Consider the following 27,893-nt stretch of genomic DNA (forward strand, 5'->3'; position numbering starts at 1 on the left):
GGGAATAGATGTAGGCTATTCTAATGTATCTGGTGACTATTCCCCACCCCCCAGCGCCCCCCCCCCTTAGCCCAAACTATAACTTCACTGTTATAAAAAGAGCCAATTTTTTAGTTTTCAGGTTTTAAGAAAATAACCAGTGAACCTGAAAGCTAGTTTTCTCATTAAAAAGGAAATGTATGTCCATGTGTCCATACACATTTTAGGTTAGCTCTTGGTAGGTTATTTAAATTTGATTTTTTGGTTAATTTTAGACTCTTTTTGATCAGAACAATGCTGCAAAAAAAGAAGAGTCAGAAACTGCAAACAAAAACGATTCTGCTAAGAAGTTGTCTGTTGAAAGAGTGTATCAGAAGAAGACACAACTTGAGCATATTCTCCTTCGTCCTGATACATATATTGGGTCCGTGGAACCATTGACACAGGTAATTATTTGCTAAAATATATTGAAATCCTGATGGCATGTGTATATGTACTTTTTATTATCTTATAAATTGGGGGAGGGTTATTCTTTTTTGGTGCTAATTTACAGTCTTTATGGTCACTAACAAAGGAAAGGGAGATCTAGTACAAGCAGAAAGAAATGCTTTTTTTGTTTGTTTGTTTTCTTTCCAGAAGTAAAAAATATAGAGTAAAATGGGATAGATAGAAATTTATGCCTTATGAAGTTTTTAATGTGGCTTACTTTAATGATAGTACCTTTCACAACTTAACACACACATGCACGCACACAGACACTAATGAGTTATCTTTTCATACTTATTATAGCTTATTGTCAAGGAGTGCTGCAAGCTCAGCAGTTTGAAACCACCAGCTGTTCCATTAGAGAAAGTTGAGGCTTTCTGTTCCTGTAAAGACTCGCAGCCTCTGAAGCCCATAGGGCAGTTCCACTCTGTTCACTAGGGTAGTTTAAGTCAGAATGGACTTGATAGCAGTGAGGTTTTTTTTTTACACACTGTTTTGTAGACTTGGCTTACATATATTATTTCATTTGATATTGACAAATTTGGCAATAGATGATTTATAGCTGAGTAAAATGAAGCTTAGACATTTAAGTAACTTATTCAGATCCCTCAATTAGAGTAAGAACTCGAATTCAAAGCTCGTTGTGTTGACTTCTCTGTCATATTGCACTCCTGATTTTACTCTCTGTATGCTCCATGTATTATGGAAACATACATAGAATGAACTAAAGGAAATAAAAGATGTTTTATGCCTTTGTGTCATATTTAGCTACTATTTCTCAAATTTTGTTGCCTTATGTTAAAGCCAACTTTATAATTTTGTTCAAAATTTCAAGAATTTTGAGGTTATTTAAGTTCAATATGAATACTATGCAATTGGCTTTAACTGAAGTAATTGGTATTTTTCTAAATGTTCATGTAAAACGAATGAGAAAATGTAGCTCTATACTATTATAACTTTTAAGTATTTATGGAGAAAAAAAGTATTTTTACATTTTTGTCTCTGCAGCTCATGTGGGTGTATGATGAAGATGTAGGAATGAATTGTAGAGAGGTTACCTTTGTGCCAGGTTTATACAAGATCTTTGATGAAATTTTGGGTGAGTATTGAAGATTTTTTTTAATGCTATTATAATATCCTTATATTTTAAAAAGTCAACATCTATGCACTTTTTAAAGGCATATCTCTGACTTTTACTTGGGACATAAATATTCTTTAGATAATTTGTACCACTAGTTGTAATATTTTCATATCTCTGGGCTACATTTTGCTTATCTGTAAAATGAAATGTGTTGTATTTCAGCACCCACCTCAAAGATTGTCTGTGGTCCTGTGCAGTCATTTGGGACTTGCCCCTTGGGCACAGGTTAAACATAGAGGTTACAGGCCCTGATCCCTTTATATTCTCTGAGTTCCAGGTGGGGCATGAAAATGTGTGTGTGTGTGTGTGTGTGTGTGTGTTTTCTTGCCAACAAATCGGGTATTTCTGCTGGGCTGCCAAGTTAGGCAAACACTGTTCTGAGTAGTTTCTGCCCTTTCCCATTCACATGATTAATAAGAATGAGGTGTACTCACATTTCTTGATGCTTTGAGATGCTGGCACTTTGAACATATTCTTAACCCAAGACTTTCTAGGGACTATCACTTTGCCATTTCCTCGCTGTCACTTGAGTCTTCTTCCATGCTGTGGGTTGTGTGGATCAAGAAAATGATTTTACTTTGGGTAAAGATTCTTCCTCTTGGCTCTTTTGGAAAAGGATAGAGTAAAACTGTTTACATTCTGAACCTTTCAACTAATTTTCTGCCTGATTTTTTTTGTTGTTGTTGCTATTTTAGGTCACTTGGTGTTTTTCAAGGAAATATTTCTTTTATAATTTGACTGCTAGCCAGTTTCCAGTTATTTTAAGGGGTGGTAAATGAATACAAAATTATTTTCATACCTAGTTGTAGTATGTAGCATTTGGAATTTTAATTAGGAAGTGTGTTAAATATTTTGCACTTGTAATTAAAAAAACTAGTTGGTCTCATTTCATTCTGCTATAAAGTCACTAGTTTGGGGGAGGAGATCAAGAGAAAGGTAGTACCTTGGTACCAAGATAAAATACAATGAAGTAATTTATTTTACTCTTTAGACCTGGATTGGCGTTTTATAAGATGAGAATGTTTACTTTATCTGTTTTACATGATAGCAACACACTGCCTCATTTTGCTTATATTTCTGTTACACAACAATAATCTGTGTGACATAAAATTTTGGATTCTTACTTGGGAAAAATAAAGTTTCCTTAAAAGTTAGCAGTACTTATTTACCTTCATTATTATAAATGTAGATTATAGGTTTCCAAAATAACTTGGCTATTACCCCCTTTTCAGAAAACAAAAACTACTCAGCCACCCCCTTGGCAATTAAAAGCATTTGTACTATACTATAATCCACGAAGAAGTGATTCCACCCCCTGAATCATTCTAGTAGAACCCACTTTGGGAAACACTAATGTAGACAGATGTTTATATGACCCAGTAATGCATATGTGGTTGCTTATGTATATTATTGTTATTATTATTCATCAAAATGTTTAATTTTCTAGTTAATGCAGCTGACAATAAGCAACGAGATAAGAACATGACCTGTATTAAAGTTTCTATTGATCCGTAAGTATATTTTAAAGTAATTTAAAATGTTTATGCTAACTAGGTTGTTTTATTTAGGTAGTAGTCCCTAATTTATGATCATTCTTCAAATGGATAATGTATGGCTAGTGCTCCTTAGATTTCTTGTTTGACACTTTGTGACATTTGCCTCTTTTAAGTAGAGCATCCCACTATTGTATCTGTCCTCTGTCATGTATGACCTTTTCCTCCAAAGTTCTCATACTTCTCTCCATGCTCTGGGGGAGCTCTTGAACACCTTTTCCTATCTCTCTTTAATGTTGTGGATGCTGTTGGGTTTTTAAACTGCAGATGGAGTAATCACTCCATCTTTTCTTTCTGGCACTTCCTTTGATACTCAGGGTTAATTGTTAGTACTAGTTTAATTACATTTTGATCTAACCAGATATGATGACTGGTATTTGAATATTTCCATTATTTATAGCATCACTTTAAAATTAGGTTCTGCTGGTATTATAGATTAAAACCAGGTGTTTAATTGCACCTCTTTTTTTCAGGGGTGGTGAATATTATTTAAAAATAGAAATATAATTATTACATATATTCTTAGTTTTTACAGCCTTGTCTTTTGTCAAATATACTTACCCTTTATACTTTTTAAAATTTAGCATATAAGGATTTTTTTTATTGAAGTGGTACACCTAGCACTTCTGCTATAGTCATCATCTCGTCCTATTAGTAATCTAATTCACATGAGACTTTCTTTTCCTGTAAATATTTATAGTTTTGGAAACCCACAGGGGCAGTTATACCTGCCCTATAGGTTCACTGTGAGTCAGAATGAGCTCAGTGGCATTGGGCTTGGCTTGTTTTAAATGTAAGAATAATGATAAAAATAAATGTTATATTATTTTCCATACTGTGAAATTAATTATCCTTTATGGACATTCTATCATTGCTGTGCTGCTGAGCTTCTTGGTCTCATTCTTCCCTTTCTTGAATCTTTCCTATAATGGATTGTATCTACAGGGTCTCTCAATGAGTCGGCATCGATTCAATGGTAGTGAGGTCTTTAAAAAATATATATGTCTATAATGAGCACATTCTTGAGAATTTATATGGTAAAATGTAGTGGTCACTTTTAAATTACAGCTTGCAAAGAAGTTTAATATTACGGAAATTTTAGCTGTCAAGTTTTCTTCTTGTTTAGGATATTATCGGTTAAATAATACCACTGGAAGTAAAACTTAAGATTCTTAGATGGTTACTTTGATTATTGTTATCTGTAAGGACTGAAAGGATTGTAAGAAATGATGTGTTGTAGCTTAAGGGAAAATTGCTGGAGTGGAGTAGGCCCAGGACAAAAGTCAGCCTAGTTAAGTAAGATGATTATTGGGAGGCCAAGACCTACTGGATCCATCATGCCAGGGCCCAAGGCCATAGGACATAATGGACACACAAAACCCAAACAAACTCACTGTTAATTCTGACTCAAAGCAACCCTATATGACAGGGTGGAATTGCTCCTATGGGTTTCTGAAACTGCAATTTTGTGGGAGTAGAAAGCCCCTTTCTCTCTCCCTTGAAGTGGCTAGTGGTTTCGAACTGCTGACCTTTGAACTGCAGATCTCAGCCCAAGGCTAACCACTACTCTAGGGCTCGTACAAATAGACACAGTCCAGGGGTAAAGACAAGAAGATTAAAACTAGGTATAAAGTAAGTCATTTCAGAAGCAGGGGAGGTAAGGCAGAGAAAGAAACAAACTAGATGCAGAGTCCAAAGAGCATCTCCACTCCTGGCTCTTCTTTTTTGCTGATACTGAGATCCCACCTTCTGCCTCATCTTATTAACCATCACTCACAGCTGAATCATATTACCCGATCTGTGTCTTACCTCACCTACTTTTCCAGACCCATCAGGGAAAACTCCTTTGGTGGGGATAACACAAACTATGACTCAGTCAAACTCAGACTCACTGCCATAGAGATAATTCTGAGTCATAACAGCAGTATGAGACAGAATACAACTACTTTTGTGGGTTTCTGAGACTGTAATACTTATGGGAGCACAAAGCCTCCTCTGTCTCCTGCAGAGCAGCTTTATGGTTTCAAACTGCTGACCTTGCAGGTAGCAGCCCAACACATAACCCACCATGTGACCAGGACTTCACACCACTATGGCTAGAAGAGCCATAAAAAAATGCACTGCATTGCAGATAAATGAATATCAGGTCTAGAAAGCTCTACAGATTAAAATTTTTGTAACATAATAGATAACTTGATTGAGAGTTCTGATCTCATACACATACAGACTTATTGGATGTTGTAGATATAAAATCTTATTTTTATTTTTTTGAAATTGTGCTGACGTTAACCAATTGAAGATTTTCTTGTAGGTGTGTTGATTTTTGTGCCATTCGATGGTTGTGTTTACAATCAATATCTTTTCACTCTGCTTATTTAAATGCATCTGATAGGAAAAACTGCTCACTAATAAGTGTACAAAATTATTAAGAGAGATGAATGAAAATGACATAAAAATCTCCTAGAAGACTAAGAATTCACTGGAGGAAATGAAAAGTGGTTGCTAATTTGGGAAAAGTACATGATATGTTTAAAAGTTATATTTTAGTTTTAGCTTAAAAATTTTATTTCTCCCTGGATGTTTTTTTAAAATAACTTTAATATCTTAGTATAATAACTATTATTTATTAGATTCTGAGAGATTAGATATGTATTTGGGGGTAAATCAATGTGTCCAAGAGTAATTGAGAATCAGATTTGCAAATGGTAGTTCTTTATTTTGTAAGGTCATATCTCAGTGCTGACTATGAAGCTGTGCTTATTTGCAAATTTGACTCAGCTGTATAAAGGTATGTAAGGAGGTAGAGGAGGTAAACTTTTCCACCTACTTGATTGGCTATGTAAAATTGGTGTTGTAAGAGCTTGTACTCAGTTAAAGTAGATGGGTTTGTGACAGAAAAGGAGCTTACAGGAAAATAGACAATGCCTACTTATTTATGAGCATTAACATTAGTTTATAAAATGTTTGATACAATACAAACAATTATAACATTGCAGTCCAAAATGGGACATATTTGAGGATGTCCTTGTCCCAGCTGTTGTGTAGGTCAGTAAGAAATGGCAAGGGCAATAGCTAGTGGCTATGCAGAGCTGTAATATACTATGCAGAAGCAGGAAGATCACAGCTAATACGTGGGAAGAGGAAACTTGATTTCTAGTTGACTCTTCTTGTAAAAACTTCATTGTTACTTCATTGTTCTTATAGCTTTGTAAAGAATTGATAAAGAAAAAAAACCACAACAACTTTGCATTTGTATTTTGCAGATCAGAGTGATCTTAATTTGAATTGTGTGTTCCGGGATAGAAATGTATTTTCCAGTGTTTTCTTGATATATAAACTTAAAAAAATCAGCTCCTTCCATAATGGCTAGTGGCTGTGATCTTGATTATTCTGGATGACTTTTCTTATTATACAACTTAATCAATGTATCATTAAATTATTTTAAGGTCTAATTTTGCTTCTCTATTTACAGTGAATCTAACATTATAAGCATTTGGAATAATGGCAAAGGCATTCCAGTAGTAGAACATAAAGTAGAGAAAGTATTTGTTCCTGCTTTAATTTTTGGACAACTTTTAACATCCAGTAATTATGATGATGAAGAGAAGAAAGTTACAGGTAAAGTATAAATGATAGGAATTTTGATGAAAAATACTGTTAATATAAAATCTGAAACCTTTTTCCATGTAAAAATAGAAAAGGAAACCTGTCCAGTTTTTTTGTGGTGATAAAATTCTTTCAGAATTAATATTTGTAAAGCACTATTCTTAGATATGAGTGTGCTTCAAAAAGTTTATGGAAAAATCAAATTGAAAGATGATGGAATTTTTCCTTGAACTTTTTGAAGCCCTTAATACTTGTGCACTAATATTCATTGAATTCACAATTGCTCAAAGGTGAAGACATCTCAAGTGCCCATGAAGAGTAGATAAATCAAATGTGGTATTAGTACCATGGAATATTATTCAGCCATAAAAAGGGATGCAGTGATGCAAATACAAAAGTTCATCCACATGGGTGAACGTTATGCTAAGTGAAATGAGCCAGCTCTAAAAGGAACATTGCTGCATGATCCCATGTGTATGAAATATCTCATAGACACCAAAGAAGATTCGTGGACACCATAGGCTATGGGGGATGGTGGGGTAGGGTTACTGCTGAGTGAATGCTAAGCTTCTGCTTGGGATGATAAAAAGTTTTGGAAACATAAGTAATGATGGTTTTACAACATTGTGTATGTGATCAATGACACTGGATTGTATTCTTGAGAAGGTTAAAATGCTAAATTTTATTTTGCTTATATGAAATAACTAGGCAAGTATTATGATGAAGTTAGACTGGTAATTGTATTGTAAAAGCTTAAATCTGATAATTCCGTGACTTTGGTGTTAGAATTGCTGGACCTCTAACTTGCCTGGCAGTTTAAGTAAGACTGGTATAATACCTACATGTATGAGTTTGTTGTTACATAAATACCATGTGTTTTTGTTGCTAACAAAAGTATTCATTTTATTGCATAATAACATTTCAGTATTTTTTTTAAATGGCATGCATATTTTACATTCATTGTATTGATTATGTTATGTAACCATCACCACAATTCATTCCCAAAGTTTTATCATCTTTCCCTTCCTTCCTGGTAACTACTAATGAGCTTTGGTTTTTATGTATTTGCCTATTCTAGACAGTTTATATAAATGAGATCATACATCTGTCCTTTTGTGGCTACTTATTTATTTCATGTATTATAATGTTTTCAAGGTTCATATATGTTGTAGCATGTGTAATTATTTCACCTCCTTATGGTTGTGTAATATTTCAGTGTGTGTGTATGAGTGTGCCTTTTTATTTGTCTTTGTTTATTCATTTGTCTCTTGGTGAATGTTTAGATTGTTTTCACCTTTGGCTATTGTGAATAATACTACAAAGAATATTGGTGTACACGTTATCTGTTTGCTTTCAATTTTCGTTCCTGCTTTCCAGTCTCTTGGATTTATATCTAGGAGTGAAATTGCTGGGCTGTATGGTAATTATGTATTTTTCTTTTGAGGAATTGCCAAACTTTTCCACAGTGGCTGCGCTATTTTAAAATTTCAACAATATGGGTGAGGGATCTATCTAATTATGTTTTAATTGTTTTCTTTAACAGGGTTAAGATTGAAAATCTAGATTCTAAATAGACTTGAAAATCATTTGATTGAAAACAAATGCTTTCTTATTTGTACACAAGTAGTTGACAGTTTCTTTGAAAAGATCATTTGTTTTCTAAACCTAGGTTCTGAGAAGTGATAATAGATTAAAACTTTAGGAAGAGAGAAGTGAACTTGGGTAGAAATGGTTTTATGACAAATCAATTGCATAGACTTGGTTATAGGAAATAATCATATTAGTTTTATTGAAATTATAACAGGTAACATTTTCAAATTAAATCTTAATTCTACACTATATATATGTTCTAAATCTTAATTGTATTTTTCTTTAAAGTTTGAATATACTCTGAACTATACATAAGATGCTTGATAAGGTAATGCAATAAGAACTTTTATAAAACAAACTTGCCTTTTGGTAGATAAGTTGACAAAATCACTTTAAAATAATTTCTTTAAAAACTATTATATTTAATTATTCTTACAGGTGGTCGCAATGGTTATGGTGCAAAACTTTGTAATATTTTCAGTACAAAGTTCACAGTAGAAACAGCTTGCAAAGAATACAAACATAGTTTTAAACAGGTATGATAGAAATGTGTCCTTTAAAAAATTGTTTTTATGAAATAATAAAACCTTAGATAAATTGTCATATTACCTAAAGAACTTCGTTTTTCCTTAACTATTGAGCAAGTCATCAGTATAAGTATGGAGAGATGTCAAGATATCTGGGAATCTTACACGAGGCTGTTTCTTCCATTCCTTTGACCCAACAGACCTTATTTAATAGACTTTTCTTTTTGGCATAGTTTTACACTAGTAAAATTTTTATGATTTTTACAGAGTCATTACAATGCAAAGGGTCTTAAAAATTGTAGAAAAATGGAATTAAAAGATGAGATTTCCCAGGAACTTTTTGAAGCTCCCTTACATTGTATATTCACTTGGCATGCTTAAAAAATTGTTCACTTCTCAAATTCATACTTATTTTATTCTTGCAAGTCTTTGAAAATAGTTTCAAAAATGTTAAGTAAGCTAAACTAATTGTTTTGTATGGTGTAGTGATTATGCTCTGGGCTGCTTACTGTAAGGTCAGCAGTTGGAAACCACCAGCTACTTCATGAAAGAAAGACGAGTCTTTCTACTCTTGTAAAGAGTTACACTCTGAAACCCACAGGGACAGTTCTACCCTGTCTTACTGGGTTGCTGTGAGTTGGAGTTTACTCCATGGGAGTGAGGCTTTTCTTTTTATAGTTCATTTTTATAAAATTCTGACAGTTTATATAGTTGTACTACCTGTTTTATTTTCAATATTAGGTTATTATAAAAAGTACTTTAAGATTTTTCATCTGTAATATTAAATTTAGGATTTGTTTGCTTTGCTATAAGTTTGGAAAATGGACACACTTTGGTAAATGGGTATATTTAACCATGTCTTAATTATGTATTTGGAAATGTTAGAAATAATTTATAGAAATGTTTGAATTTTTTTTAAGACATGGATGAATAATATGATGAAGACTTCTGAAGCCAAAATTAAATATTTTGATGGTGACGATTACACATGCATAACATTCCAACCAGATCTGTCCAAATTTAAGATGGAAAAACTTGACAAAGATATCGTGGCCCTCATGACCAGAAGAGCCTATGACTTGGCAGGCTCATGCAAAGGGGTCAAAGTCATATTTAATGGAAAGAAATTGCCTGTAAGTATCTTATAAAATAGTTTAGTACGCTGCTATTTTTTAGACAATATTTACATGGATCCTGATTTTTAAATCTGTTCTGACAAACTCTCAAGGGCTCTTAAAAGCTATATTTAGAGTATATATTTGGATTAAAATGTACTACCATGTACATTAAAATGTACATACTTGGGCATGTTCTTTTATTGCTTCTTCCCCTTCTTCCTTCTGTGATTTTAATTGAGCTTTTAAAAAAACGGTTACCTTTTATTTCTTTACTCATTTATATTAAAATGCTCTTTCATGATTGTTCTAGAGCCTACAGTATATATATTTGTAAATGGTGTGAATCTACCTTTAAATAGTTTCATATGGCTTCATTGTAGTGACCCAGGTCCTTCTAACAGTGTATTCTAGTTTCTCTCCTTCTATCCCTTGTATAATTGTCATACATTTTATTTGGGTATGTACTGTCCTCATTACAAGGAGAAGAAAGAATAGCCCAGGATAAATATTTTTAAAAACATAACATTTCTCCAAATCAGTGACTTTTTTTTGTTATTGCTTTAGTAGTTAGTTTTTTTTAAAAAAAACAAGAGGAAATAAGAGTATATTTTGTTTTCATTTCCATTGCTCTTATTAATGTGTCTATAAGCTTCTCAATTTTATTTCTTCTGCCTGATGATCTTTCTTTAACAATTTTTGTAAGGTATGTCTACTGGCCATGACTTTCTTCTGTTTTGGTTTGCTTGAGAAAGTTTATTTCTCCTTTCCTTTTGAAGGATATTTCCATTGGAAACAGAAATATTACTGGTTATAGAATCTTTTGACATTAAAAAATTCCTGTTACTATTTTAAAGGCACCACTATATCATATTCTTGCATGCATATTTCCTGATGAGAAAAAAATAACCCCTAAACCAATTGCTGTTAAGTCAGTTACAACTCATGATAGTGCCTAGTGTGCTGTTAGTCTTATCCTTGTTCCCAAATGATATAAGGTCCTTTAACTCCTCTGACAGCCTTGAAGATATTTTCTTTGTCTTTTAAAAATTTGAATGTGACATGCTTAGATAAATGTGAGTATTGGTCAGGGTGGGTTTCTGCTTCTTGTTCTCTGAACTTCTTGATCCATGCTATCACAAATTTTGGAAAGTGTTTGCCATTCGTTTTTCAAATATTTATACTGTCATTTCCTTTTGCGCTTTCTAATTATGCATATGTTGTATTTTTTGATATCATCTTATAGCTCTTTGTTACTCTTCTATTTTTTCACTTTTTGATTTTCAGTTTATGTACTTTCTATCACTTTATCTTCAAGTTCATTAATTCTTAATCAAACCTACTGATGAACTCATTGAAGGCATTTTTAATTTCTGCTATTGTATTTATTTGTGGTTTGGGTGAATTTTTACACAGCAAATTAGTCTTTCACTTAACAGTTAGCTATTGCATTTTCTATTTTGAGCATTTACATTTGATTATTTCTTACAAGTGTCCGCCTTTCAACTGAAGTTGCACTTTGTTGTATGTAAGTTCCACTAAAGCCTTTAACATAATAATTCATTTTTCAAATGCCCCATCTGATAGTTAAGGAGCGCTTTGGGCCTAGGGGTTAGGCATTGGACTGTTAAGTGTAAGGCCACGGTTCAAATCCACCAGCTGTTCTGTGAAGGAATGATGAGGTTGTCTGTTTCTGTAAAGACTTACCGTTTCAGGAGTGCTTTGGTTTGCAGTCATGTATGGTCAGAACGAATCCAAATTGATGTGATGGCAATGAATTTGCTTGGATATCTAATAGTTGAGCATTTCTGATTCTGATTTTTGTATTTTCAGAATGTGAATGTGTTATTACTATTTTTTCCCTTCCTTGCCTTTTGGTATGCCTTGTATATTTGAGTAACAACTGGACACGTTAATAGGGCAGTAGTTACTGAGGTAAATAGTCATTTAGTGTAGAGATTTCTTTCAATTCATCATGATTTGGGTGGTGTTTGTACTCATTGCTGTAGCTCTTGATGCTTCATTGTTACTATGGGTACTAAAGACTTGTTTATTGTTTTTTTTTTTTTTCTCACCTGCTATCTTTGGCCCTTTCCTTTTTGCTGCACCTTAGAGAGGTCTGTCTCTGATAGCTCACCCTGCTGTAAGCAATTCTACTGTTATTATAGGAGGCTTGTTAGCATGGTGGTAGGATGTAGGGAGATTTTTTTGATGTCAGGTTCAGTCTCAGCTACTTGGACCTGTGTTTCTGTCCCTCTGCCAAAGGTAGAGACTTTCCCTTGCCCTCAAACCTCATCTTCCAGCTATAGTAAGTATCCACTGGTATCCAGTCCATGTCAATGAGGCCCCTTGATCTGCAGACTAAGCCATCAAAGTACAACAAAGTTTAAGTGACATGTGGTGGTTGAGACTGTATTTACTCCAGCTGTAATGGTATTTCATCTTTAGTCTCCCCATCTCTTCAAGTTATTATTTTTTAAGGGAGATGGCTCAGGGTGACTTTGCCAGTGGCTGCTCTTTTCTCTGCCCTTGCCAATACAGTGAAAGAGCTTTCTCTGGAGCCTCCCTTATCTTCCCTGTAGCAGCTTGGTGTGGTTCCTGAAGGAAAAGCCTAGCAATGAATAAGAAAATCTTTATGACTGCCAACCTCCGAACTTCACACATGCCACACTAGTCCATTATTGGCCACTAACAATTAGTCTGAATTTCTAGTGTGATGTTTCCATCTGCTTCTGTGCCAGCAGGCAGCTTTGCCCTGGCAGGCAGTAGCTCATGTTCTCTGTCTCCTTGCAGACACTTTTTCACCTCTCTAGACTTTGAGATGGCTGTCTGTTCTGTGATCTTAATTTCTTAATGGGTCCTGAAAAATCTTTATATATATTTCTCTTGTTGTAAGGATGAAATTTGGTACTGCTTTTCATGTTTCCTGTTCAGCTTCTACTTGTTTGAACTAAAACTGGAAGTCTACTTTGCTATTTTAAAAGCTTCAAATTTTGAAAGATACTATAATAATTTACCTGTTTAGCTGTTCCTTCATGTCTTCTCTTTTATCATATATGCATTGAAATGAATTTGTTTTTAGAGCCCAGGGTTCAAAGAATAGAATAAAGAAAAGCCATAAAGGTTTGAATGGATGAACTTTATTGTGAATGAAAGGAAATATGAAGTATGATAAGTATCTCATACCACTCATATAGCTGAGCTACAAGTTTAAGATTACTTATTGCTTTTGTTTTAAAATTAATAGGTAAATGGATTTCGAAGTTACGTAGATCTTTATGTAAAAGACAAACTGGATGAAACTGGGGTGGCCCTGAAAGTTATCCATGAACTTGCAAATGAAAGATGGGATGTTTGTCTCACTTTGAGCGAAAAAGGATTCCAGCAAATTAGCTTTGTAAATAGTATTGCAACTACAAAAGTGAGTATGTTACTTTGTCTCTACATTAAAGGCAGAAGAGTCCTGTATTAAAAGTAACAAACAGCTATCTCTCACCACCCAAAACAAACCAAACCATTGTAAACCAAAAAAATCTTTCTATCCAAATCCTTTTTGACTTATGAAAATAAGCTATTTTTTTAAAAAAGGCTGTTGTGCAATTTATTTGAACTTCTATTGAGCAATAAGCATATATTGATATATTTCGAGGGTTACATTTATGTTTAGGACATTTAGAATAATAACAAATTCCTCGTTCTGTGTTATGAGGTTAAGGTGTAGAAGAGAAGCTAATGTAGATGAATCTTTTGGAGTCAGATATAGAATATATTATCTGCTTTAGAGTTTTGTAGGCTATGTGTTTGTATTATGTAAGCCTTCATTATGGTGAGGGGATAAATAAATTATTTTACATAAGAATTTTATTTCATTTTGAAATCCCAAAGCCTACAAAAAGAGAGTTCAAATTCTTTAGAATGGTATACACCATGCCACACACAGTCTTGTTCAATTTAAAACATTTTTTTAAACCTCAGTATTTTAAAAATTATTATCTAAGATCACTTTCTGTAGTCAACAGACATCTGGTGTCAGTTATGATTACATTGCACATATAATGACCTAGTAACAGTGGCTTACACATGTCAAGATTTTATTTTTTTCTCTATTAACTAAAGATTGGGGGTAGGCAATCCTAGATTAGTACTGTTACCGCAATGCCATTGGAGACCTATGGTCCTCCTAGCTTTATTTTCTGCTCCATTTAACATGTAAACTTCATTCGCATATCTTCAAGATGCCTGATGTACCCTCATGATTCTTTTTTAAACTCGAGAGAGAGAATGGGGAAGGGAAAATGTGTTTTCCAACTAACTCTGCGCCCTTTTTTATAAGGTATATGAGAGTGATCCTGAAAGCCCCATCTACTGGACCTCTGCTAAGCTCTCTTTGGCTAGAACTGAGTCACATTGCTACCCTGCCCTACAGGGGGAGTCTAGGTTGTGAGCTTTTTAACTGGCACATTATCAGTTAAAAACAAATTAGAGAATTTTGGCTCTGTGGCCTTGCTTAAATGCCGGCTGTGACCCAACAATGCATTATATAAATCTTAACTCTGCTATTTTGAGACACATTTTATACTCCTGGAAGTAGGATTAGTAATAACTGAGTTCATATGTTGAAGATTAAATATTCATGATTTAAAAAAAAGAGTATGTAAATGTTCTGCTACTTTAACTATAGAAAAGTTGGGATTTCATGTACATATATTCTTTCTTTTTTAGGGTGGTCGACATGTTGATTATGTAGTGGATCAAGTTGTTGGTAAACTAATTGAAGTAGTTAAGAAAAAGAATAAAGCTGGAGTATCTGTGAAACCTTTTCAAGTAAGTAGTGCCTTTTATATATGCTCTTACACTAATAAATAACATAAGTTTTGATACTGACCCTTTTATTTGTTTTAACAGGTGAAAAACCACATATGGGTTTTTATTAATTGCCTTATTGAAAATCCAACTTTTGATTCTCAGACTAAGGAAAATATGACGTTGCAACCCAAAAGTTTTGGATCCAAGTGCCAACTGTCAGAAAAATTTTTTAAAGCAGTGAGTATTAGTTGTACTATTTTTCAGTGTGTTAATAGAGTGAATTAAGTATTCTGTTTTAAATAGAAGTATTTCAAATTTGTAAAAAAAAAAAAAGAAAGAAAAGTGGAATTTTTAGTTAAATTTTACTTAGCAAGTTATGTTCTCATTTGACCATTGCCACACAAATTCTTCGGTGATATTAGTTACATTTATCACAACGGGTCAACATTCTCTGTGAGTCCAGTTTTCCCCCTTTCAGTACTGTGGTTTAGTGCTTCCTTTTTGAGTAACTCAAAAGAGAACCTTTTTAAATGATTGACTAGAGGTCTTACACTGATGACTTTTAAGTTGGACCCCAATCTTATGGGTAATATCCTTTATTTCATGTGCTACTCTGCTTTTTCACTAAAAGGTGATCTCAGGGATGGGCTCAGATAGGAGTATCACAGTGCAAGTGTTCTTTTCTCTACTGTTTCAGTTTGCATGCCGTCTGTTGAAAATAACAGTTGAATTCTGCCCTGTATGTTTCTTCCATTCTGTCTAATACCAACTATTGTGACTTTGGTCACAATGATCAGTGGTAGTAGCTGCTCATCATCTAGAGCAGTGGTTCTCAACCTTTCTTATGCCGTGACTTGTTAATACAGCTCTTCATGTTGTGGTGACCCCCAACCATTCAATTATTTGGGTACTTCATAACTGTAATTTTGCTACTGTTATGAATTGTACTAGGCGACCCCTGTGAAAGGGTCATTCAACCCCCAGAGGGGTCGCTACCCATAGGTTGAGAACCGCTGATCTAGTTGGATGGTCTCAAGGTAAGATGCGGTTGTAGCTCGTAAGTAGATTTGCTTTTTCTTTGAGCTTTTTGAAACATTTTTAGGATGTTTCACTCATGAATAGAGATCCCTTGTTGAATCTTAGATGGCTGCTTGTAAGCTTTTAGGACCCCCAGACATTATTCACTTCATTAGGATAAGATCTTTATTTTTGTGAACTCTGTTATAACATTTAACGGAGTTGTTTTATGAGACCATGGTCCTAAAACTTCAAACACAGAAGATTAATGTTGGAAATTTTGGATTATATCAGCGGAGTATCTGTGTTCCATGAATACATGTATCTGCACACAAAATTTATACTTAAATATATCTATAGATTCTTCTATAGGATCTCTGGTGGAATAGTGGGTTATATGTTGGGATGTTAACTGCATGGTCAGCTGTTTGAAACCACCAGCTAGCTGCTGGACAACAGAAAGGTGAGGCCCTAACTACTGTTGTAAAGATTTACAGTCTTGGAAACTTATATAGGGTAGGGCCACCATTAGTCAGAATCAACCCATTGGCGGTGCATGTGGTTTTGTGTTTGCAGTGTGAAACTCAACAGCCATTTTCAGGAGAAAGATGAGGCTGGCTGTTCCCACAAAGATTTACAAGCATGGAAACCTTTCTATATGGTTGCTATGAGTCAAAATTGATTTAATGGCAGTGTATGTGTTTTTAAGTGGTTATAGAAACTTACTTTTCTTCTGTATCTGTATCTACCCATATGCTAATTTGCATATACTCATCCAGATGTGTTAAACACTAGGTTTCATTTGGGTTGTGCCGTGCTGACTACCTCCATATTTTATGTCATTTTATACCTACTCTCTATGCTATAAAAGTACTTTACTAATCCTCCTCCTCGCCTTAGAAACCACCAATGAACACTGATGTTTCTTATCTATTATTAACTTCTTATAAAAGAGCTATTATTACAATATTTGTCTTTATATGCTTGGCTTATTTCACCTAGAAATTTGCCCTCCAGATCCATCAGTGTTATGTTTCTTGTTACTTTTCTTTATCTATTGTGTATGTGCACCACAATTTGTTAATGTGCTTATCTGTTGATGGGCATTTCAGTTGTTTCTATTTATTTGCTATTGTAAATAAAGCCACAGTAAACATGGGTAGGCATGTGTCTCATTATTTTCAGTTCTCTAGGGTATATAACTAGGAGTGAGATTGCCGGATAATATGGTTGTTTTATTTCTAGTTTTTTGAGAAAATTCTATAATTAGGTAATTTTCTTGATTTTTCTATTTGCGATCAATTTCTCTTATAAACTATAGATGTAAGTATGCTTACATTTAAAATATATGGGGGATCTATTAAGTTTGCTGTACATTTCATTATATTTTAACATGTACTCTTATACTGCTTTTCATAATCTGAATTCTGATAGCTTCTAGGGATAGACTATTGTTTTCTAAAACAATGAATGATATTGCCAAGAATCAAACCATTAGAAATCACTTTTCCTACTCTTTTTTTTAATATTGTGAAGCATTTATTTATTTATTTATATATTTGTTAACATTTTATTAGAGGCTCATACAACTGTTATCACAATCCATACACACATCAATTGTGTAAAGCGCATTTGTACATTCATTGCTCTCATCATTCTCAAAACATTTTCTCTCCACTTAAACCCCCGGCATTAGGTCCTCATTTTTCCCCTCCCTCCCCGCTCCCCACTCCCTCATGAGCCCTTGATAGTTTATAAATTGGTATTTTGTCATATCTTGCCCTGTCCGACGTCTCCCTTCACCCACTTTTCGGCTGTCTGTCCCCCAAGGAGGAGGTCACATATAGTTCCTTGTAATCGGTTCCCTCTTTCCTACCCATTCTCCCTTTACCCTCCCTGTTTCGCCACTCACACCACTGGTCCTGTAGGGCTCATCTGCCCTGGATTCCCTGGATTTTCAGTTCCTATCTGTACCAGTGTACATCCTCTGGTCTAGCCAGACTTGCAAGGTCGAATTCGAGTCATGGTAGTGGGAGCGGGGAGAAAACATTTAGGAACTAGAGGAAAGTTGTATTTCTCATCGTTGTTACATCGCACCCTGACTGGCTCATCTCCTCCCCGAGACCCATCAATTATTTTCCCCCACGTTTTTAAATTTCACTTTACTATGTATAAATTTATTTAACCTTTCTGTAACAAGGTGCGTGTGCAAATAGACAATTCTCACAATTGTACCTGAACCATGCTTCTGCTAGCTGCATCTTGTCATCTAGCTGTTGTGGATAACCAAGATTGCCTCAGTATCCTTGGCCATTGTGCTTACCATCAGTAAGCACACATGAAGTACTTGTCAAGTGCCTTTAAATATGCGAGGCTCTGAGATGTAAAGATGAATAACTCACATAGCCACACATTTTAGGAATTGATAGTTTACTGGGAAGGACTGTGTAATTGTCACTGAGATAAAATATTTGTCAAATTCCTGTAATGGAATTTCAAAAATGGTTTCTCACAGTAAAAAGTGGTTTTTCAGGTCTTAGCTTCAGGCTTCAAAGTATTTGTTCGATCTAATCATAATGAATTTTGGGTGGAAATTACCTTTAGGAATGTTTCCCCACATCTCTACCTTTATAAGTTTTTCTCATGTTAAAATAAATGATTTCGTTTTAGATTTATTTTTCTCTTTTATACAGGGAAAGCTAGAATTGTTAAAACAGTTCACCTCTTTTCTCTGTGTATCTCAAGCAATACAGAAAACTGTATGTTGTATACCTAAAGTACAACTACCCACGTTAATGGAAAATAACTTTTAGGACCACTAAAGCCCCGCTTTCTTTTTCTCTCCATGTGTCTTTATGCCAGTGCCATTGATGATCGCATTGCCTGAGTTCTTTTACTGTAAAGTAAAATTTACTAGTATGAATCCTGATTATTGTCATCTAACAATTACTGTTTTGTCTTAAAACTCTAAGATTCCAGGTATTGCATTAACCCCTGTGAACTTTTGCTGAATGTATAAATATTTGGCTTATTTGTATACCATTATTTTATGGTTTCAGGCTTCTAACTGTGGCATTGTAGAAAGTATCCTGAACTGGGTGAAATTTAAGGCACAGACTCAACTGAACAAGAAGTGTTCATCAGTCAAGTACAGTAAAATCAAAGGCATTCCTAAACTGGACGATGCTAATGATGCTGGTAAGATTCAGGTTTATTTTTAAGATTATTTTTTCTGTTTAGTTTTTTTGTTTTGTCATAGACATTTTTAGTTTACATAAGACATTTTTAGTTATTTTTAATTTCTGTTCAGAAAAAAAACCTTTTGCCATTTGAATCACTATATATGCTACATTTCATTAGTATTTAGAGGATAGTAATTAAATATAATATGCCTACTACTCAAACTACTAAAAGTAGAAGATGACTACAAACCAAAAGGGCTCCTGGGGGTAGAACGGGGGAAGGAGGGGACAAAGGGAGAGCTGATATCAAGGAGTTCAAGAAGAAAGAAAATATTTTGAAACTGATGGTGGCAGCAATTGTACAATTATGCTTGTTCTAATTGAATTGTGAATGGTTACAGCATCTGTCTGAGCTCCCAATAAAATGATTAAATTTAAAAATAAAGGTGAGTATAAGTCTCTTACTATCATCATTATAATGATTAATTTATCTGGTTAACTTTTTCTTATTGGTAAAAATTAATTCAGAATATACATATGTATCGATATCATTTTAAGGGGACCTGGTAATGCAGTGGCTTAAGCACTGGGCTGCCAATCACAAGTCTGGTGGTTCAAACCCACCAAACTGCTCCATGGGAGAAAGATGACGCTATCTGCTCCCTTCAGATCTATAGTCTCAAGAATCCTGCACTGTCGTATATGGGTTGCTATTAGTTAGAATTTGTTTTTGTTTTTTTAAACACTACCAAACTTGGCTGCCATTGAGTTGTTCTGACTCACATCGACCCTGGACAGTAGTTATGCTCCTGTGGGTTTCTGAGACGCTTAACTCTTCACACGAGTAGCTGCCTCTTTTCTCCCTCAGAGCAGCTGGTAGTTTCTAACTACTGACTTTGCAGTTAGCAGTTCAATGCACAACCACACCAGCACCACGACTCCTTACCATATATGCTAGTGGGTTTTAATTTTCTTTATTTATGCTTAATCATTTTATTGGGGACTCATACAACTCTTATTACACTCCATACATATATCCATTGTGTCAAGCTCATTTGTACATTTGTTACCATCATCATTTTCAAAACATTTTCTTTTTACTTGAACCCTTGGTATCAGCTCCTCATTTTTCTCCTCCCCCCACCGTCCCTCATGAACCCTTGATAATTTATAATTACCCCCCTCCCATGTTTTACACTGACCGATGTCTCCTTTCACGAGAATGTGTTTTATATGAAATTTAAAATTTCTCTTAGGTGGCAAACATTCCCTGGAATGCACACTGATATTAACAGAGGGAGACTCTGCCAAGTCGCTTGCTGTATCTGGATTAGGTGTGATTGGACGAGACAGATACGGAGTCTTTCCACTCAGGGGCAAAATTCTTAACGTACGGGAAGCGTCTCATAAACAGGTAAATTCATATACTCACATGAACGTTTTTTTTACTAAAACTTTACTACAGTTGTTGAATTTTCAAATATAAAGTCTGACTTGTAATAATTCAACACTTTAAATATACTTTTGACATTTTTTTTGCACAGATCATGGAAAATGCAGAAATAAACAATATTATTAAAATAGTTGGTCTACAATACAAGAAAAGTTATGATGATGCTGAATCTCTGAAAACTTTACGCTATGGAAAGATTATGATTATGACTGATCAGGTTGGTTTGTAAATGGCTACTTTAATTGTTTAATGAAACTTGTTCCAAGTATTAGTGAAAGTGATTATACATCAAGAGATTATAAAAAATAGTGTTTATGGAACTTTTTTGTGAGGACGTTTTATACTTAATATGCTGGTAATTTTAACAATATTTAAAACTGTGATAAATATGAGAAGAGTAGTATAGGTATGAAATATACTATAACTAAGAAGGAATTACAAAGTGAGAAAGATGTGTCAATAGAATAATGGGTTTTGTTACATGGTAAATAGATGAGGATGTACAAAATATAAGGAAGGCTTAAATAGTAAAGTGGCAGTAATCCACAGGCAGAAGAAGAACTAGAAAATTAAAAATAATTGTATTTGCATCCATGTAATTGTCTCTTGGACCGTTAACCTCAAGGCTGGAGGTTCCACCCCCCCCCAGCTTACTCTGAGAAAAAAGATGAGGCTATCTCCCGTAAAGATATCCAGCCTCGGAGACCCTGGATATCTTTCAATCTTTATGTGTCAGAATTGACTCAATGGCACTGGGTGTTTTGAGATGTACTCTTAGTAGAAGTATTTGTAGAGTATATCAACTAAAGTTATTACAAGTATGTGTTGCTTAATATCTAACTGTGGAAACTGTGGTTTCCATAACATTTTGTTTTAACAGGAAAGCAGCTCTCCTTTTGTTTATTTATTATTTCCTCTGGTGGTCATAAAGACTACAGCCCACACTTTTGTAGCGCTGACCACTGGTGGGTTACAAGCAGGGTGAGGCAGAGGACATGTTTCTGGATAAGGGCTCTATGGCTTTGTCTGGTGGGCAGGCTGCGGTAGTGGTACAGCAGAGAAGGTAGGGCACATGCTTTTCCATCTCCACTCCTGCACCTTCTCTCTGGCTCGCTTCTCCCAACAGGTGAGGCCAGCATAGCATCAGCAATGAGGACAACTGCAAGCACTCTTTGTTAAGGATGGTGATTTCACAGCATCCAATTCATAGATCCTATTTCACATAAAAGGTTCTCAACCTGTGCGTTGCGACCCCTTTGGGGGTCGAACGACCCTTTCATAGGGGTTGCCTGATTCATAACAGTAGCAAAATTACTATATGAAGTAGCAATGAAAATAATTTTATGGTTGGGGGTTCACCACAACATAAGGAACTGTATTAAAGGGTCACGGCATTAGGCAGGTTGAGAAAGTATCGTGATCATTAAGTGACACATACCTATATATAATTTTAAGTGGAAAATTTACAATCTGAATATGAGAAGACACAAATTTGCCTCACTTCCCGAGATTTACTTTTCCCTTGCCTGCTGAAGTTAGGTAGTATAGCTCTATTTTAAGAATTTTTATCCTCAAATCATTCTTTAATAAAATCTGGATAAATTGTACAATCTTTATAATAATAATAACATGTTTTATACTGGTAAAAAGCTTCAGTTTATCACTACTCTTTTCTTTATTTGGATTTTAAGAGAAAATACTATGTTCATCTAAAGAATAGTGTTGTTTTATATACAATTAACTGTAGAATTTAATGGCATTTCGCTTCTTTGCTAGATTTATGTATTTTAAAAATTTGGTTATATGGGTATACTTTTTAAAATTATTACATCACTGTTTGCTACATTTGTTTAGGATCAAGATGGATCTCACATCAAAGGTCTGCTTATTAATTTCATTCATCACAATTGGCCATCCCTTTTGAAACATGGTTTTCTTGAAGAGTTCATTACTCCTATTGTAAAGGTACTGTTGCATGAATACATTTTTATACTCTTAACCTTACAAGGGAACAGAAACACTGAAAAGATTTTCTTTTAAATTTAAGGCAAGCAAAAATAAGCAGGAACTTTCCTTCTACAGTATTCCTGAATTTGATGAATGGAAAAAACATATAGAAAACCAGAAAGCATGGAAAATAAAGTACTACAAAGGTTTGTAACTTAAAATGTTTAACTTATGTCAGTAGAGACTTCATATAGTCTAAACAGTTTTGAAAATATTATAAAAATACAAAGCCTTACCCCATGAACTTTAAAACGAGCTATTGGTGATTTTAAAATAAATCGAAATTTTTATGGTCGTAGAGAAGTACAATGGGCCCCTTGCCTCCATGTAGTTTAATTCATTACTTCATGGCCAGTCTGGTTTCACCAAAACCCCTTTTGTCACCACACCAGTAGTTTGAAATAACTCCCAGGTGTTATAACTTTTCATCAATAATTATTTTAAATTATCTCTAAAGAAATTAAAAACAGCATGTCTACATGTTGTAAGTATCATTTTTATACTTTTCCTGAATGTCATCAAATATTCAGCCAGTGTTTTAAAATTTCTCTTATATTAAAAGTGAGTTTATGTTAATTATGGGAGGTATAATTCAGAAAAGGAGTCTAAAAATTACTATTTGACTGAAGAATGTAATCAGTGTACCTGAATTCCACCTGTAGAAATTGTCGAATTGGTGTATGTTCTGCTCTGTATATTTTGTGTAATAGCAACACAAAATAGAATTAAGACAATTTTTTTAATAGTAAATAGGTTTGAGTCAAAATCCAAAGATGAGCTACACATTACATTTTGTTTTTAAGTCTCTTAATATATGAATCGACTTTTAGTAATTTTTCCTTACATTTTTTTGGGTTGTTCAAAAAGTTAGTTTATCTTATATCTTCCCACATTCTAGATTTTGCTTATTATATCCCTGTGTATTCACTTAATGTGTACCATGCACACTGTCCGAGTATGCCAATGGTTAAATTGGAGTGTGATTAGCATTGGACTAGTTTTTTGTTTTTTTTTTGACTAGTATTTTTTTGTGCCAAAGCTGTTTGAGAAGTGGTAGTATATACTTAGGTCAGGAGGCCTTACTGCTTGTCTTTTTGTAATATTAAGATGGATCTGTTCGATGCAGGTATTACCAGCCTGATGCATGTATTATAAATTTCCCCATCAGCTTTATGTTTAGTGGTGTCAAATAGCCATTGATATTCATCATTCAGTTTTATCTTTTCAACTGTGCAGGGTTGGGTACCAGTACAGCTAAAGAAGCAAAGGAATATTTTGCTGATATGGAAAGGCATCGTATCTTATTTAGATATGCTGGTCCTGAAGATGATGCTGCCATTACTTTGGTAATAAAGTTAATTTTAAAAAACCTTTTAAAATATCTATTCTCTGTCCTCCTTCATACCTGTCCTTCCAGCCCTATGATAGTTTCCTATGATGTGTCTCTTTTGAGGTCCCTGTGACAAAATTAGTTAATTTTAGTATTTTACACTCTCCACCCCTTCCCCAGATTATGCCCTGCTTTCATAATTATTTATTGAAAAGTAAAGGATATTTTTGATTAAAAATGTACTGGTTTAAAAAACCCCCACAACTAAAACATAACACAGGATTCTATGAATGCATATACTTTAAGTAAAAATAAATAGACATTTGACATATCTTAGCTTTAATTGGTATTGAAATGATTATTTTTGATGTATGAACTCTTTACCTGGAATCTTGCAGGCATTCAGTAAGAAGAAAATCGATGACAGAAAAGAATGGTTAACAAATTTTATGGAAGATCGGAGACAGCGTAGGTTACATGGCTTACCAGAGGTTAGTCCTGGGGTGGTGATATGGGGGAAGAAAGTATGAAAGTGAGAGCCTAAAATACATGCAGCAATATTCACAATATTGCTATATAACTTTTCTCTTAGCAATTTTTATATGGTACAGCGACAAAGCATTTGACTTACAATGATTTCATCAATAAGGAATTGATTCTCTTCTCAAACTCAGACAATGAAAGATCTATACCATCTCTTGTTGATGGTAAGTAGGCTTTTTAAATATCTGAATTGTTATATATAATTAAGTATTTTAATGTAATGTACTTTAAGTTGGAATAAAATTTAAAAGTCTACTTGAGGTGTTATAAGTCATATGAAGAATGGTTTCAGAAGAATTTAAATGCTTTTTTGAAGTTACTTTTGAAATATGGTAGGACTGAAATCTTTACTGTTAATTAGAAACTTTAAACCCTGTTAGAGAATATTTTCAGGAAAACTGAGGTTTTATCTCTAAATTTCAAGAACTCCTATCTCAAAAATTGCAGAACTTGTAAAATAAAAAGTAAAATGAGATTTTGATTAAAAAAATTATAAAAGTATTTTTAGATAAAAATGTTTATTAAAGACTAACATTTTAAAACATCTTTTTGCCTTATTACCTGAAACTTAATACTGGGGAATTTATAACAAAACTTGGTCTTTTGGCTAGAGAGTTATTTTCTCACATATTCTAATTTTTAGTAAAGTTCTGTTAACTTTATTTCTTAACTAATTGCAAATGACTTTTCTTATCAGTGTTCTAGTTTTTAAGTTGTATCCCTTCTATGAAATATTTTTTTTAAATTCCAGTCTAAATTGACTTCAGATGCCTAAATTCATGTCAATTATTGTGTCTTTAATTCTATTTGTATTAATTTTGCCTTCTCAATCAGATTATGAAATTATTATGGCGAACAGGCCACATTTTATCCCTGTTTTGGCCATGCACAGGGCCCACAATGATGTGGATGACGCTAGCAAGCATACACTGTGCTTATTTGTCTAGAACTATAAGAATAATAAGTGAGCAGAGCGTTTTGCTTCCATCATTGCGTGCGATTTTTAATAATCCTTCGGGAGGTAATAATTTCTACTTCACTGATGAGAATATGGAGATTTATTAGTCTAGTAATTTGTTCAAGTTGCATGGTAAATAGCTAAAATGAGAATTGTATCCAGATCGGTGGGATTCTAAAGTCTGTGTTCTTAACTACCACTTGTTTACCACTCTCAATCAATCCTGTTTAGGTTCCGTGGTGCCTGCCGGTATTTTAGTCACAACTGGCATTTGGTCATGGGTGCTTGGAGGCTTTTGTGAAAGGAGTTTGTTGCCACTGGGTAGTTCTTTAAAAGACTAGGAAACATATTTCAATTGCTATCTCATGTTTGGAATAGATTGAGGATGTAAGATTTGGCTTTTGTGTACATATTTTGTTATCTGAAGTAGCAATTTTAGTCAGAAATTTTTTAAAAGTAAATGTATTTTTGCTGCTTTTGCTGATTATATAGAACATTGTCACTGAAAAAAATCATTAGCAACTAAATCTTGAAGTAATATTTTCTAAAGGGGGTTGCTTTTTTTAAAAATTAGGCTTTAAACCAGGCCAACGAAAAGTTTTATTTACCTGTTTTAAGAGGAATGATAAACGTGAAGTAAAAGTTGCCCAGTTGGCTGGATCGGTTGCTGAGATGTCTGCTTATCATCATGGAGAAGTAAGCATTAAGATTGGAACTGACTGAGATGGCCTAGAGCATCAAAAATAATTACATGAAAAAATTATATCAAGGGTTCATGAGGTAGGGAGGGTGGGGAAGGGGGAAGCTGATACCAAGGACTCAAGTAGAAAGAAAATTTTGAAAATGATGGTAACATGTACAAATGTGCTTGATACAATTGATGCATACATTGTTATAAGAGCTGTAAGAGCCCCCAATAAAATGATCTTTTAATTAAAAAAAAATTAAACACACTAAAGTATTTTTTTCTTTTATATGGTCTCTGGAAATATAAGGGAATTGAAAAGTTTAGATTTTAATAAAAATGTGGGCATAGTTATGAGATATTTACAATATTAATGTTTTATTTTTCTATTTCTATTCTGTAGCAAGCATTAATGATGACTATTGTGAATCTGGCTCAGAACTTTGTGGGAAGTAACAATATTAACTTACTTCAGCCTATTGGTCAGTTTGGAACTCGGCTTCACGGTGGCAAAGATGCTGCAAGCCCTCGTTATATTTTCACAATGTTAAGGTACCCATCTTCTGAGACACAGTAACATGAAGTTTTATTTGAAGTTCATTGGAAATAAATGTTTAATAGAATTGTAGCTGTCGAGAGATGATAGCTGGTTATTTATTCATTTTTAGGGTATGTGTTCTAAATTATTTGATCACAAATAGAATGAAGTATTTTGATGTTAATTTTTATGTGTTATTGGTGAAGCTAATCTTAATGAATGTAAGGATTTTTTTCTGACCCCACTTAATTTTTCAACTGCAGATAGGTTAGGTGGCTTATTCAGGGTAAAAAGGAAACCTTTAAAAAGCTTTATTGATACTAAGATAAAGAAAATTGGACTTAATTTATTGTATCATTGTGCCAGAGTGAAGCATTTGGCAATGAGTTTAAGTGAATTTTTTGGTTAAGCGATAGATACTAAAGACACATGGAATACAAATTTTAAAATGCATTCATATATGTATATATATGTATGTATCTTTAATTATGTATAAAGTTTTATTTCCCAGATCTATAGGCTTTCACTATGTTTTCTTTTTTCCTTGTCTTTAATTAGTTCTTTAGCAAGACTGCTTTTCCCTGCCATGGATGATAACTTGCTGAAGTTTCTTTATGATGATAATCAACGTGTGGAGCCCGAGTGGTATATTCCCATAATTCCCATGGTTTTAATAAATGGTGCTGAGGGCATTGGTACTGGATGGGCTTGTAAACTCCCCAACTATGATGCTAGGGAAATTGTGAACAATGTCAGACGAATGCTAGATGGCTTGGATCCTCATCCCATGGTAATTATCTGGAAATTATTATTTATATTGTTTATTTAATGAATGATAAAATTTAGCCTACAGAGTCCATTCAATTATTTGAGAAAAGCAGTGGAACCACTTTTATTTTAGAACACATTATAGAAAACAAAGACCTTAATGGTGTGTAACTTATGTGTGTTTTACACTGAAAGATTCAGCCTTTGTTAGAAACCTGATGGTAATGTTTGAAAGAAGAAACTGTTAATGGAAATGTAAAAATACCCTATTCTAGGCTTTCAAATCTTTCAGTTATATTCACACACAGAATAATAATTTTAGGACCAAATTATATGTTACTGTTCTTGAACTACCAAGTTTCATTAAAGTGATAAAGATACATAAAATAAAAGCAATTAATACAAACTCTATATTTTAAACTTTGTCCTACATGATTTTCGGGGCTTGATTCTCCCTTGAACTCCTCCTGAAAGATTAAAATAAGCCCCTTGAAAGTGGTTTTTTTCTCCTCTCATGCATGATTTAAAATTATCTAGAAAATTTCTCTCATGATACTGTAAAAGTGTATTTTTATTACAAAAATGATCATGCTTGTTACAGAAAATATA

At 33.9% G+C, this 27,893-nt stretch overlaps 1 protein-coding gene across 1 annotated transcript in view; it reads left to right on the top strand.

The window, feature by feature from the left end:
- The first annotated feature begins 272 nt into the window (after positions 1-272).
- Positions 273-27,893, top strand: part of TOP2B (DNA topoisomerase II beta) — a 59,967-nt gene continuing 32,346 nt past the window's right edge. The window contains exons 1-20 of the mRNA XM_004704200.3: positions 273-425; positions 1,474-1,564; positions 3,054-3,117; positions 6,632-6,777; positions 8,794-8,891; positions 9,803-10,015; positions 13,245-13,418; positions 14,720-14,821; positions 14,903-15,040; positions 18,880-19,018; positions 20,259-20,416; positions 20,547-20,672; positions 22,310-22,420; positions 22,503-22,608; positions 23,699-23,808; positions 24,191-24,283; positions 24,385-24,499; positions 25,868-25,989; positions 26,382-26,530; positions 27,075-27,306. Of these exons, the coding sequence (XP_004704257.1) occupies positions 1,477-1,564; positions 3,054-3,117; positions 6,632-6,777; positions 8,794-8,891; positions 9,803-10,015; positions 13,245-13,418; positions 14,720-14,821; positions 14,903-15,040; positions 18,880-19,018; positions 20,259-20,416; positions 20,547-20,672; positions 22,310-22,420; positions 22,503-22,608; positions 23,699-23,808; positions 24,191-24,283; positions 24,385-24,499; positions 25,868-25,989; positions 26,382-26,530; positions 27,075-27,306 (2,484 nt within the window). The 5' untranslated portion in view covers positions 273-425; positions 1,474-1,476. The remainder of the gene's footprint in view (positions 426-1,473; positions 1,565-3,053; positions 3,118-6,631; positions 6,778-8,793; positions 8,892-9,802; positions 10,016-13,244; positions 13,419-14,719; positions 14,822-14,902; positions 15,041-18,879; positions 19,019-20,258; positions 20,417-20,546; positions 20,673-22,309; positions 22,421-22,502; positions 22,609-23,698; positions 23,809-24,190; positions 24,284-24,384; positions 24,500-25,867; positions 25,990-26,381; positions 26,531-27,074; positions 27,307-27,893) is intronic.

The sequence above is a fragment of the Echinops telfairi genome, unplaced genomic scaffold, assembly GCF_000313985.2.
Source record: "Echinops telfairi isolate 266 unplaced genomic scaffold, ASM31398v2 ScPeMD7_7420;HRSCAF=8458, whole genome shotgun sequence".
In the NCBI taxonomy this organism is placed as follows: domain Eukaryota; kingdom Metazoa; phylum Chordata; class Mammalia; order Afrosoricida; family Tenrecidae; genus Echinops; species Echinops telfairi.